We start from the raw sequence: 12,678 nt of genomic DNA on the forward strand, positions 1-12,678 counted from the left end.
ACATTTATTTAGCTACATTAATGTTGTTTGAGTTCCTAAGTATAATGTATTTTATTTTATAAGCATGCATTTTTAAACCCCGCCCACCTTCTGCAGTCCAGGGGAGATTAGGTGCAGATTAGGTTTTAGAGGTCTTGCTTGGCTGCAGGTTTTCATCCCGATAAATATTCCAGGAATGTCACCATCCATTTCCCCTGGGTGTAGAGCAGACATCCGCCTAATGAGGGTGCTGTTTGACGCATCCCATTTATTAGACACTAGGCAGGTTGCTAGGTGGTGAGGTTCAAAAGCAAATTGAGTCCAACAAGGAGAGAGCAAGAGAAAGATGGCTCGTTTCGAGAGCAAAAACAACCTATTCATTGAAATTTCTCACAACAGGTTTCAGTGAGATACTAGGCGCGTTTGTGTTGAGTGTAACTCGAGGCTGCTGTGCTCCACTAAACGGCGTTTTTTGAAGTGGACTTTGCACAAAGGAGGATCTGTGTTGGTGCACGGGCGAAGGAAGCGACGAAGGTGCGCTCAGGTAATGTAACACCGAGCAGGGTCACGTGATCGACGCTCAAAACCGCTTTCCCTAAAGAGGATGTGAGCGAGCACACCGCTCGCTCTTGAAGCAGGTGCTTTTTATTCTTATTCTCCTTATTATTTTCATTCCTATTGGGACGCGTTGAAAACAAGATTTGATTGTCCGTTTACAGCCCGACCGATTGAGGTTTGTGTCATTTATTCTCTAATAAATATATATTTGTACATGTTTAATATGCACGGCTTTATTTGAGTGACTCACACACGTTTAAGAAGTAACTGTTCCATATTAAACTAAAAGAAAAGGTTGAATATCTTAATTTCCGTTTATTCAGTTGATTTGAGTACAGAATGAACTTTTAAAAGCTTCTCCACTATTAACGTGACCACCATTCAAAGCAAAAATGAACACTTTTCAAGAGGGGAAGTCAAACTAAAGAACAGAGAAGCTGTGTTGATGTGGCTGCATAAGTGTGTACACCCTCTCATCAATGTAGTAGTTGTGACTGTGTTTAGGATTAACAAATCAAACTAAAAATCATATCACATTAACATTGCCAAAAGTTTTCTTCTGGATTACATAGTTGTGGTTTTGACTTGTACCCTTTTGTGTCAAAAAGACAGGTTGTCCACCTTTGTGGACTGATTTTATCTTTGGTGGTTTTGCGGTGATTAAGCCTGACTCACTGCTTGTTCCTCGTCTCTGTTTAAAATAGTCATCGGAAGCACATTGGTCTCGGCAGCATTTGTCAGCAGATGGACCCCAGCTGATGCCAGCCAGACCCGGTCCGTGCCTGCGCACCTGGCCCGGTTCTAGACATGGACAGGTGGCCTTGCATGCCCGGCATCGTGGTGGGGCGAGTCCTTTTTCTCCTCCTGGTGCCCTTCGCTAATCATGCCTGGGGTGAGTCACTGACTTGGCGCCTCTTTGAAAGTGTAATAATAATAATGAAAACAATCTTGAGGCTCGGTACCTTAGTGGCTAGCACATATGCCTTGCAGCTTGGAGGTCAAGGTTTGAATCCAAGACAGGGACACGCAATGACTGATGTGGTGGTATTTTATAAGTTATTTTCTTAGGTGGTATTTTGTTTAAAAAGTTTGAGAACCATTGCACCTGTGCTACCATGCTCATGAATTGCATTTCAGGGCAAAATCAATTTCTAGTTACTTTGTCGTGACAAAAGTTGAAAGGCGCATATTTTGCAAAGAAACACTGTAGCTTATCAAGGCATAATTACATTTCTTCTTTTTGATCTTGGTCTTGCCTTCCCCCCCGCGCCCTTATCACGTTGCACTTTTGTCCTCGCTAACGTGACTATTTGCTCTGGTGAATTATTGACTCCGGGACTTGGTGATTCGTTGTTTTTTGTTTTGTTTGCAGTTTCCCAAAAGTGGCTCAAGCAGAAAGTCATAGCTGCTGAACAGACAAATTTGATAGTTTACATGAGCGTTGTTGTTTTATTCATATAACAGCGTGGCTTTGATTCAGCTGACGAGAAGGTAGCAGCGCACTCCACATTCCTCAGCCTAACCTCCTCCTCCTCAAAGTGGTTACTGTGTAGTTTCGTGATGTCACTGAGTCATCACATGGTCGCTCACATGGATAAAAAAAAAAAAAGGAACAGAAGCAGTGCGGGTACAACCTAGCCAAGCGAGCAGAACATGCAGCACTTTCTTGTGAGATAAAATGGCAACAATAAACTACTGTGGTTGCCATGAAAAGATTTAGCTGACTTAGATAACAATGTAGCATGATTTCATTTCTCTCGCTTTCACTTTTTTTATAAATCATATTTTTTCTTTTCTTTCGACAGGGAACAACACTGTATCGAGTAACTTCAGATCACAAAATGCAACAGTAAGTGAAGGCCATTATTTTAAAAATAATACCTAACATGGGAAAATGGGTGTTTTTATTTATTCTATTTTTAAATGAATTTACTTATCAAAACTCAAAATTATTTTTTTCCAATTGTGTTTTCCAGGTCATAGGTCACATTAACGGTTGAAAAACATTCACGGTTGAAAAAGTTTTGAATTTTTTTTATCTTGGTCTCATTTTTTATCTCATCGAAACCTGGCATTTAACAGGGGTGTGTAGACTTTTTATCCCCACTAAAATTAAGGCTAAATCTAATTCCGTGTTATAGCGCCCCCTGTTGCTTGGGATTTTCCTTGACAACCTGACAAAGCATTTTCCATTTTTTTTCTTCTTTCTATTTCCAGGAGACTCACATTGCAGCCATAGTGGCCCCCACCGTCACATTGGGCCTCCTCGCCATAATCTTGGCAGTAACGGGCTGGCTGCTGTGCGTGGTAAAGAAAAAGCGTCAGACGGAAGGCGCGTACCGACCAAGCGCCGAGGAGCAGTGCGGCACTCGCAGCGTGGCCGCCACTGACATACTCAAGCTCCCCAAGGAGGAAAGACTAATTTGAGGATCCTCTTTGTTGGGGGTCCCAGCTGAAAATCAACTTTTTCTTGAAAGCGGTCTTCAATCATTTTCCTCTGCACAAATGAAAGAGGAGCTCCAGTATTTTATCACTACCTAACGTTTTTCACTTGACGTGGCTTTAAACTTTTTTAGTGATATGTATTATGCACCATATAGTAAAACAATACCTCAATGCCAGTGGTCATGGCAGAGCTAGAGGGGGGGCTGCGAGGGCACTGGCCTCCACTGAAATATCCTTGCATCCCCCCATGCAACATTTCTACCCGTACCCCAAAGAGAACATTTAATCAACCTTTATTAGCATTTTTTTGAAGAAGTGCACTTGAACATTTTGTTACCCCAACACAATACTCATCACAAGTCAATTTTAGTTTGAATCAACAGCTGTTTACACATGTAGGACATTTCATTTGATCAATTAGTGTCATGGTGTTGTCTGTTTTAAAGTTAATTTATACCTTTGTCTAATAAAGGATTGCTGTATTTGTACAGTTTGTCTTTTAATGCAAAAAAATCCTACTGAAAATTGCTAAGTCAAGTTAGGGTCATTTATTTTTTTAAATTTGGGTTATTTAACATGCAACCATGGCTGAACATTAAAACCTCCATGCTGAGAACCTCTCAGTGTGGCACAGATTAATTGCAATAAAAAGTAATATTAAATATTTTAAATTCAATGAATAAAATGGTGGAAAGCGGCAAACGACACGATAAAGACACAAGGACGCTAAAAGCGGCTTTTGAGTCAGATTTTGTTTTTAATGCTTCTCCAATGGAAATGCTTCACAGTTGAAACTCGCTTGCTTGGAAACAATGGTGGGGCGGGGGTACAAATGTGCGGGTTGAATCAGTGCTTTAACAACATAGCTTAAAACCACAAGCGTAACCTTCACTAGCGTCGCTAACACAACGGCTGAGTTCGAAACCACTCACTATATACTACTCAGTACTTTATTCTACCAGTGGGCTCAAACCACCGGCCATTTAGTACACAGATTTTGTAGCGGAGCATGTACGACCCAATCAGTGAATAATTCCGAACCCAAATAATTACTGTATTTTAACTGAGCTGCAAGTATGTAAACATTACTGAGTGTTTCCGAAAACAGCTAACGTCTAATAAAACACCAGCGCGAGGTGGAACTAAGATGGAATGTTGAAGTGAAATGGTTAGTGAATGTTAGATAGGTTGGTTGAGGAGTTGGGGAGTTTTTTAGGCGCCCTCTTCCTCGCCCTCCTCTTCAAACTCCCCCTCTTCGGCGGTGGCGTCCTGGTACTGCTGGTACTCGGACACGAGGTCGTTCATGTTACTCTCGGCCTCGGTGAACTCCATCTCGTCCATGCCCTCGCCCGTGTACCAATGCAGGAAAGCCTTACGGCGGAACATGGCGGTGAACTGCTCTGATATGCGCTTAAAGAGCTCCTGGATAGCCGTGCTATTGCCGATAAAGGTGGCGGCCATCTTCAGGCCGCGTGGCGGGATGTCGCACACGGCCGTCTTCACGTTGTTAGGGATCCACTCCACAAAGTAGCTGCTGTTCTTGTTTTGCACATTCAGCATCTGCTCGTCCACTTCTTTCATCGACATGCGGCCGCGGAAGACGGCGGCGACGGTTAAATAGCGGCCGTGGCGCGGGTCGCACGCCGCCATCATGTTCTTGGCGTCGAACATTTGCTGGGTGAGCTCAGGGACGGAGAGGGCGCGGTACTGTTGGCTCCCCCTACTGGTGAGAGGGGCGAAGCCTGGCATAAAGAAGTGCAAGCGGGGGAACGGCACCATGTTGACGGCTAGCTTGCGCAGGTCAGCGTTGAGCTGACCGGGGAACCGCAGGCAGGTCGTGACTCCGCTCATGGTGGCCGACACCAAATGGTTGAGATCTCCATAAGTGGGCGTGGTCAACTTCAGCGTGCGGAAACAGATGTCGTAGAGCGCCTCGTTGTCAATGCAGTACGTTTCGTCCGTGTTTTCTACCAGCTGATGCACCGACAGGGTGGCGTTGTACGGCTCCACCACCGTGTCGGACACTTTGGGCGAGGGCACCACGCTAAAGGTGTTCATAATGCGGTCCGGGTACTCCTCGCGGATTTTGCTAATGAGGAGTGTGCCCATGCCAGAACCAGTGCCGCCGCCCAGGGAGTGCGTGAGCTGGAAGCCCTGCAGGCAATCGCAGCTCTCCGCCTCCTTCCTAACCACATCCAGGACCGAGTCTACCAACTCGGCTCCCTCCGTGTAATGGCCCTTGGCCCAGTTGTTGCCGGCTCCGCTCTGACCTGAAAAAGAACACGCGATCAGCATCAATGATCACATGATCTCCTACATTGGCAATCGTCAGAGAGCCCCGAACAGCAAGCCAACCAACTTTATTACATTATAAGTATGGCAATTTAACTAAATATTTGAAGATATGCTGTTGTGAAGATTACTTTCTGTTGACTTACCAAACACAAAGTTGTCAGGTCTAAAAATCTGACCAAAGGGTCCAGACCTGACGGAATCCATTGTTCCTGGCTCCAGATCCACCAGGATGGCACGGGGAACATACTTCCCACCTGCAAAAAAGGAATGATCATTTAAGAAGCATATTTACAGCCTCCAGATTTTAGCATGTTGCATTAGAGCAGAGCATGCCCGTCTAAAATGTCTTGGTAAGAGAAAAAAATTAAGACAAAGGGCATTTAGACAAACCCTCAATTGATAAATTATTGATCAAGGGGTGCATCTCACGACTTTTGTCTATGTTGTTTAATATTCATGATGCATTTTTGAAAAATGAAATTATTTTACCACTGGCTTCGTTGTAATACACGCTGATCCTGTCCAGCTGCAGGTCACTGTCGCCATGGTACGTTCCGGTGGGATCAATGCCGTGTTCGTCACTAATCACCTCCCAGAACTGTATGGAACAAAAATAATAGATGATGTATCTCAATCAAATGATGGAAGAATTAACATAATTAAAATTTAGATCAAGCTATACGTACATTTGAATGTGCGATAAATAAATTAATACAATTCAAATATACCTAGCTATGCAAATGCGTGACGGTGTAATTTGTTTAAATGTGGTAAAACTAGGTCATTGAGTGTGTGTGTGTGTGTGGGGGGGGGGGGGGGCTCCACCCTGTGATTGAATCACATAATGGACTAAACTATCACAAAAATGCATTAAATTTACAAACTGTCGTTTTTATTAAGCTAAATAATAGGAGGAAAAATCTTTAGAAACTCCTGCGAGGGTGGATTCGGCTTTCTAGGCCACTGTTCACCGACGCATGACCACATGCACGCACTTAACTGCGCACGAACAAAATTAGACTTAAACGTGACATCATGAAGCTTAGATTACCTTGGCGCCGATCTGGTTTCCGCACTGGCCGGCTTGAAGGTGCACAATCTCACGCATTTTGGGATGTGGGACGTGGAAGATTCGAGAAGATGAAGGAGAAGAGAAACGACGAGGGATCACGGCTGCTCAATCGACGTCTGTTTCTTTCTGAGATGGATGCGACTCCTCCCTCTTGCAACGCTTCTACTGGAGGAAAGCGGTGGTGCAAGATGACGTCATCGTCATGGCAACCAAAGAGCGGAGGAGAAGAGGGCGGGGCCGCAGGGCCGTGGAAGTGCGAGATAGGGTGCGATGTCTGAGATGATCCTATTGTCTTCTTACGCACTCTGTCAGTTCTTTTTTTTTTCAATCTATCTATCTTTTTTTTTCTTTTTCTTTTTGAAACATTGTTTAAAAATAACCCAAACCCTTGATCGAAACTTTTAAAAATAGAACACATTTCTGGATGCCACCCAATCAAACAAATTCTAACTGACCACATTATTAGGTACACCTTAGATTCAATACAAGGAGATGTATGACATTATTTGACTTTGCAAGGACAAAATGAAAAAGAAAATGATCTCAATAAACTGAGTATTTCAGTTTATTGAGATCATTTTCTTTTTAATCCCCTGGGGGTCATTGATATAAACGATGTTTTTTTTTTTTTTATCTATCACTGCTCTAAATAAAATAAAAAAAACAGAAATGGAGTTAGCCCACTCTAGTTCTCAATTCTCTTAGCAACCAAACTTGTTTTGAAAGCAACTGTGTAATGAATTAATTAGGGTGAATAACTGCTAATGTGGCGTGTCGATTCTGCGAACAGCAACAAAAAGCGTTGAGATCCTGCATGATTGCATTCCTCATTTGTACAAAGTAACCAGCCAGCAACCAGCCAATGACGCTCAACTTCCTGCTTCTAACATTTTTGTATTGTTGTCTGACTGCGTCCCTCAGCGACACCCACACAACCCTCTTTGCAACAGAGCAGGATACAACTTTCAGAATCATGTGGGAATCTCAGAGAACTTTTTAAACTTAGGTGGACCATGTCACTTTCGGAGGAAGATCTCACCTGCCCCATCTGCCATGAAATCTTCTCTGACCCGGTGGTGCTGTCATGCAGCCACAGCTTCTGCAGGACATGTCAAGAGCGCTGCTGGGACGCGCGTCTTCATGAGTGTCCCATCTGTCGCAGGAAGAGCTCCAAGTCCAGCCACTTCCCTAACCTGGCCCTGAAGAACATCTGCGAGGCCGTGGTCTCCCGCAAAGAGATGGAAGCTGAGGAGGAGAGGCTGATGTGTCCCCTGCACAGAGAGAAGTTTAAACTTTTCTGTCTGGAGGACAAGGAGCCCATCTGCGTCGTGTGCCACTGCTCCATGGCGCACAAGGACCACCAGTGCTCACCTGTAGAAGAGGCGACGACAGACTGCAAGGTAAGGCGGCAGGGTGTGAACCCCCACCATGGTTACACTGTTACAAAAGAAACTTAAAGACAAGAATCAGGAGTGGGAAGTTTCCATAGAAAGAAAAAAATAGAAAAAAAATATTTCTGCAATAGCTTGTGCGTGTCGGACAAGAACAAGGCCGCAAAGTAATTCAATAAGTAACCATGCAAACACTTCCATGTAGAATGCTGTTCTTCGAGTCTGTCCAACGCTCTGAACAATTCCAACCAGTCCAAAGTTTAACACCGTATGCTAGCTCATCACTTTCTGGTTGGTTTTTCCAGAAGAAAATGAACAAGTCCCTCAAGAGCCTGGAAGACAAATTGAGCAAGCTGAATACCATCCAAAAGTCCTCCACCGACATGTTTAAGTACATCAAAGTGAGTTGGTCTAATTTTAAGAATGGATTAAAATGAAATTAAAAAAATAAAATCATTGATATTTTGATTAATAAAACCCTACAGCACTATTAGAAGTAGAGAATATAATTTTGCAGTCCAATTCTGGGACATGTTTGCCATACCTGAGCGCTAATCACTTTTACAAATCGATGACGGACCAACTGAGGTATTTCCTCTTCTAGGAACAGGCAGCGGCCACACAACGTCGGATCCGGGGTCAGTTCGAGCAGCTCCGTCAAATGCTGGATCGGGAGGAGGAGGCCCGGCTGGCGGCGGTCAAGCGGGAGGAAGAGGAGATAGGGGCCAAGATGAAGGCGATTTCGGCCGAGATGATGTCGTTGGCGGAACACATCCAAGTCGTGCGCCAGCTTCTGGAGGAAGACGACATGGTCTTGTTGAAGGTCTGTCGGTGAAAGCGCTGAGAGATCAGCATTCAAAAATGATGTTGAAAGAAAAACAACTTCCATTATACACGTTGAGTCACTCTTTTCTTTTCACAGAACTTTAAAGATAATGAGAAAAGGTACGGAATCATTTGGGTCTGACGTAATTGTTGACATTTGAAAACAGGAGTGTGATTGTGTGACGACAGAAGCACAACATTGGGCTCCGACAACATGAGTGGTGTTCTTATCGATGTGACCAACCATCTCTCCAACCTCAAGTACAGAGTGTGGGAAAAAATGCTGGAACATATTGATTATAGTAAGTGTGTGTGTGTGTGTGTGTGTGTTGAAAGAAACTTCCATTTCATTTCCTGCCTTTCAGCCCCGGTGACCTTGGACCCAAACACAGCACACCCTTGCCTCATCCTGTCCGACGACCTCACTTCCTGCCACTATACCGACCAAATGAACTCTTGCCCTGACAACCCGGAGCGCTTCCACCTGAGCGCCGAGGTGGTCGGCGCCACGGCACTGGGCTCGGGCAGCCATCGCTGGGTGGTGCAGACTGAAAGCAACCAAGACTGGCTCCTGGGCGTGGCTTCCTCATCCATCCCCAGGAACGCCGAGGTCAACGCCAGACCCGAGAACGGCTTCTGGACTTTGTGCTTTAGGGATGGCCAGGTCAAGGCCATGACCTCCCCACCGAGACGGCTGGCTGTGTCCAAGACGCCGAAGCGAATCAAAGTGCACGTGGATTACGACAAAGGCACCGTGATGTTTTGGGACGCCGATGACGATTCGCTGATTCACGCTTACGAGCACACCTTTAATGAAACGCTGCTTCCTTATTTTTACACGCAAAGCTGCCATCCGTTAAAGATTCTTCCGGAGAAGGGGGCTTGTCACTATGCTGAGGCAATGAAACCTCGATTGGAACTTCTCAACTTAAATTTGCATTCTGATTAAAATTCAATTCTATTAGTATCTTCCATTCAACTTCTATAAAGTCTGCTTTTTCATGTCGGGAAGGGACTCTGCAGGCCTGCACTATTTTTGCACCTTTAAAAAAAATGCACATAATGCCAAGCTCAGACAGTTATTAAAATACAAATTGCATTATTGCTGTTGTACACACGAGGGCGCTATGTCAAATGAACTTTGTATTTTGCTGTCATTAAGGTACAAGTATCCAAACACAATCACACTTTAAAATAAAGGGAATATTTATCTCCACAGTTGAACGTGTCTGATCTGGTTCCAGGTGGACAGAATATTATCTAGGACCCTATCACAATTTTTTTTTTTCCATCAGGCATGTGTTTTTATATCCACTATATAACTGACTAGCAAGAGCAAATTTAGGGCCTGATGTAAAAATGTTCTAGTTAGCCAGATGGCTTCTGCGCAGGTGTTGTTTTGTCTTTCTCCTGGGGGACACAGGGGCACCACTTGCGGACACAAACGTCCGGCAGGAAGGGGACCTTGTCCAGGCGACATAGATAGACCAGAGGCTGGATAGTGCTGCTGATGTTAGGAAGGAGAACCCGATGGGTTGCACGTAGCAGCGGAAGACGTCGGGAGAGTAGTAGTCCTCGAAGGGGAACAGGGCCACGGGCGGCAAGTAGTTGACCACGATGATGCAAAGGATGGACAGCACGATCTTGAACGCCTTCCTCTTCATGGGCCGCATGTCGTCCTTCCCGACGCCGCCAGACTTCTTCAGGGCCCACAGGATGCTGGCGTTGCACACCACCATCCAGGTGAAGGTGGCCAGGATCTCACCGGTGAAAACCTTCTCAAAGTCGGGCAGGCCGCCCACCGTCTTGGCGGCGGAGTAGGCGAAGGTGAGTCCGAAGACCAAGACGGACAGACTCAAGCGGTACTCGACGTGTTTGAATCGGCCGAATGCCAGCGGGAAGACGACGGCTAAGAAGCGGTCCAGACAGATGCAGGACAGGAAGAGAGGCCCGCTTGTGTCCTTCACCCCGTAGGAGAACTTGAGGGCGGACCACACCTCCTTGCTGTGCCAGTGGTAGAGGTTAAGGAAGCTGATGGGCGTCATGGAGCCAAAGTAGGCGTCCATGAAGGCCAGGGAGCCCAGGTAAATGTCGGACGTGGTGGACTCTTTGCGGTTGCGCACCAGCACGGCGATGACCAGCAAGTTGGCGGGGATGCCCACCACCACGTTGATGCACTGCAGCGTCAGGTCGTACAGGATGCCCTCCACTTGGGAGTCGCAGCCGTCGAACACGCTGAAAGGTTTCGCCGTCTGGTTGTCTCCCATTGTCTCGTTTGCCAGCGTCAGCCAGGATGCATTGGCGGCCATGGCGGTGGACTAGGATGGGAGAAGAGTGCAGTGGTATATGGGATTGAAAAAGTCTACACACCCCAGGTTCCTGCAGTGTATTCAAAGTGCCTCTGATTAAACCTAAATAAAAGTTCAGTTGTTTTATTGTGCTATCCTGGATCCTACTAGAACCGCTGAACATTATTTGGGTTTAAACAATGCCACTTTATGTGTCAACATGTCATCAAGATATTTGCAGTGGTGCAAATGTTGAGCAAAAGAAGACTGGTCCTCTGCAAACTGAGAACTTTAGCAACACGTAAACATGTTCGAAACCCCATCAGGGCTTTGTCTTCTCCTCAGGCTGTTATCTTGTTATTGTCACTTTGCGGAGCCTCCGCTGGGACCCAGTCTCTGTTTTCGGGGACGTCTCCATCACTCGGGACCACTCACGCTTCAAGCTACGCCCATTCTGAGATGAATAAAAGGACGGCTGTCGGCATGTAAATGGCCTGCTTCGCCAACTTATGATCAGACCTGGACAAGTTTTTACGTGGAGTCTAAGGAATGCCTTTTTGTTTTTAGTTTTTTAGGGGGGGGGGGGGGGGCCCTCTACTGAGAAACCAGTTGATGTCCTAATGGTTTTTTTTGGGGTTTTTTTTTTTAGAAACAAAGTGTTCGTGCACCTATGAAGGGCTGGCCGTTCTCTCTGCGGATTGTTTTCCCTCGGGGACTCTCGTGGGACTAATCACACAGACAGAAGATTTGTCTCCTGAGATGTAACGTGAAATCAATTGTGGTTTTACGCGAGGAAAATAAACGTGCATTTTAAAAATATGCATGCCTGGTCTTATGATTCTGATTTTGTATTTATTCATTTTTTTAGTTTAACTGCAAGTGTGTCTTCTTTTTTAAAGTTTTTTTTTTTTTTTTTTTTTTTTTTTTTTTTAAAAACTAATACCAAATATACTTTAATGTACATGGCATATTTTGGCAACGACACAATAAATATTAAATTCGCAATAAATACTTGTACATTACTGCTGTCATGATTTTTGCCCCAATTTAACAAAACATTATATAATCTAAAATTTAATCTCTATATTTGAGAGGGGATCTTAATACTAGTAATAAATACTACATTTCTATATGTTAGTACAGTACTGGTGGTTTCAACAATGTATAAAATATTATATAACATCAGCCATCTTGGATACTCATTAAATTCATAATATACAATATATACATATATTAGTAGGGTATTACGAGGAACCCATTGGATTTCTATTTGTCTTCACAAAATAGTTAAATATACTGTAAATATAACCCGCAAAAACACCTAAGCAAATGAAAAATTGGGACGAAAGGATGCATGATTTGATCATTAAAAACAAAAAAAACGCACCAGAAAAACAATGTACACAAATCTGCAAAACTTTGATAATCTTGTTACTTACCAGTGTGAATTAAAGTTGTTTGCGAAACAGCAGGCGGGATGTGGCCTCAGTCAAAATTGTGTTGGGGTGAGTTGGGCTTTCTTCCATTTATAAAAGGTGATCAGTAGGGGAGGATCTTCGGGCTCTTTCTAACATCCCGAGGTCCTCAACATGTTTATCACGTGACCTATTTATCGGCACCGTTGTCTTTCTTCAGTGGAGGCTGAAAGAGAGGTAGGTGAGTTGCAGAAGAGATATTAACATACTTTTAATACCATGCTGCTGGATGTTGTCAAACATGCCGACTCCGTGAAAGTGGATTATATGGATGATGACTCATTTACTGGTCTGCCATTGTAAAGTTAAAATTTTTCATTTCCAAAACCAATACGCTGCAATTTCATTTA

General features: G+C 44.4%; 3 protein-coding genes and 1 pseudogene across 6 annotated transcripts; 2 read left to right on the plus strand and 2 right to left on the minus strand.

Moving 5' to 3' along the window:
* The first annotated feature begins 269 nt into the window (after window positions 1–269).
* Window positions 270–3,470, plus strand: crb3a (crumbs homolog 3a). Of its 3 annotated transcripts, none has more exons than XM_037256904.1 (4): window positions 270–712; window positions 1,242–1,429; window positions 2,343–2,386; window positions 2,755–3,470. In XM_037256904.1, exons 2-4 carry the CDS (start codon window positions 1,345–1,347, stop codon window positions 2,962–2,964), a joined length of 339 nt encoding a protein of 112 aa, XP_037112799.1. In that variant the 5' UTR covers window positions 270–712; window positions 1,242–1,344; the 3' UTR covers window positions 2,965–3,470. The 3 variants fall into 3 exon arrangements, with proteins under 3 accessions (XP_037112799.1, XP_037112801.1, XP_037112802.1); XM_037256906.1 differs by having other exon boundaries at window positions 270–617; XM_037256907.1 differs by having other exon boundaries at window positions 270–523.
* A 512-nt stretch (window positions 3,471–3,982) lies between these two features.
* On the minus strand, window positions 3,983–6,497 carry tubb4bl (tubulin, beta 4B class IVb-like). Its single transcript, XM_037256825.1, has 4 exons — window positions 6,329–6,497; window positions 5,767–5,875; window positions 5,421–5,531; window positions 3,983–5,252 (listed from the first exon to the last, which is right to left on the minus strand). The coding sequence occupies exons 1-4, from the start codon at window positions 6,383–6,385 to the stop codon at window positions 4,195–4,197; spliced, it is 1,335 nt and encodes a 444-aa protein (XP_037112720.1). The 5' UTR covers window positions 6,386–6,497; the 3' UTR covers window positions 3,983–4,194.
* Window positions 6,498–7,197: 700 nt separating this feature from the next.
* LOC119125872 (zinc-binding protein A33) lies at window positions 7,198–9,786 on the plus strand. 2 transcript variants are annotated; one of them, XM_037256812.1, is made up of 6 exons: window positions 7,198–7,749; window positions 8,046–8,141; window positions 8,345–8,563; window positions 8,663–8,680; window positions 8,750–8,867; window positions 8,931–9,786. In XM_037256812.1, exons 1-6 carry the CDS (start codon window positions 7,363–7,365, stop codon window positions 9,512–9,514), a joined length of 1,422 nt encoding a protein of 473 aa, XP_037112707.1. In that variant the 5' UTR covers window positions 7,198–7,362; the 3' UTR covers window positions 9,515–9,786. The 2 variants fall into 2 exon arrangements, with proteins under 2 accessions (XP_037112707.1, XP_037112706.1); XM_037256811.1 differs by having other exon boundaries at window positions 7,199–7,749; window positions 8,663–8,685; window positions 8,755–8,867.
* LOC119125904 lies at window positions 9,632–12,613 on the minus strand (annotated as a pseudogene).
* Window positions 12,614–12,678: the final 65 nt, after the last annotated feature.

The sequence above is a fragment of the Syngnathus acus genome, chromosome 8 (genome assembly GCF_901709675.1).
Source record: "Syngnathus acus chromosome 8, fSynAcu1.2, whole genome shotgun sequence".
In the NCBI taxonomy this organism is placed as follows: domain Eukaryota; kingdom Metazoa; phylum Chordata; class Actinopteri; order Syngnathiformes; family Syngnathidae; genus Syngnathus; species Syngnathus acus.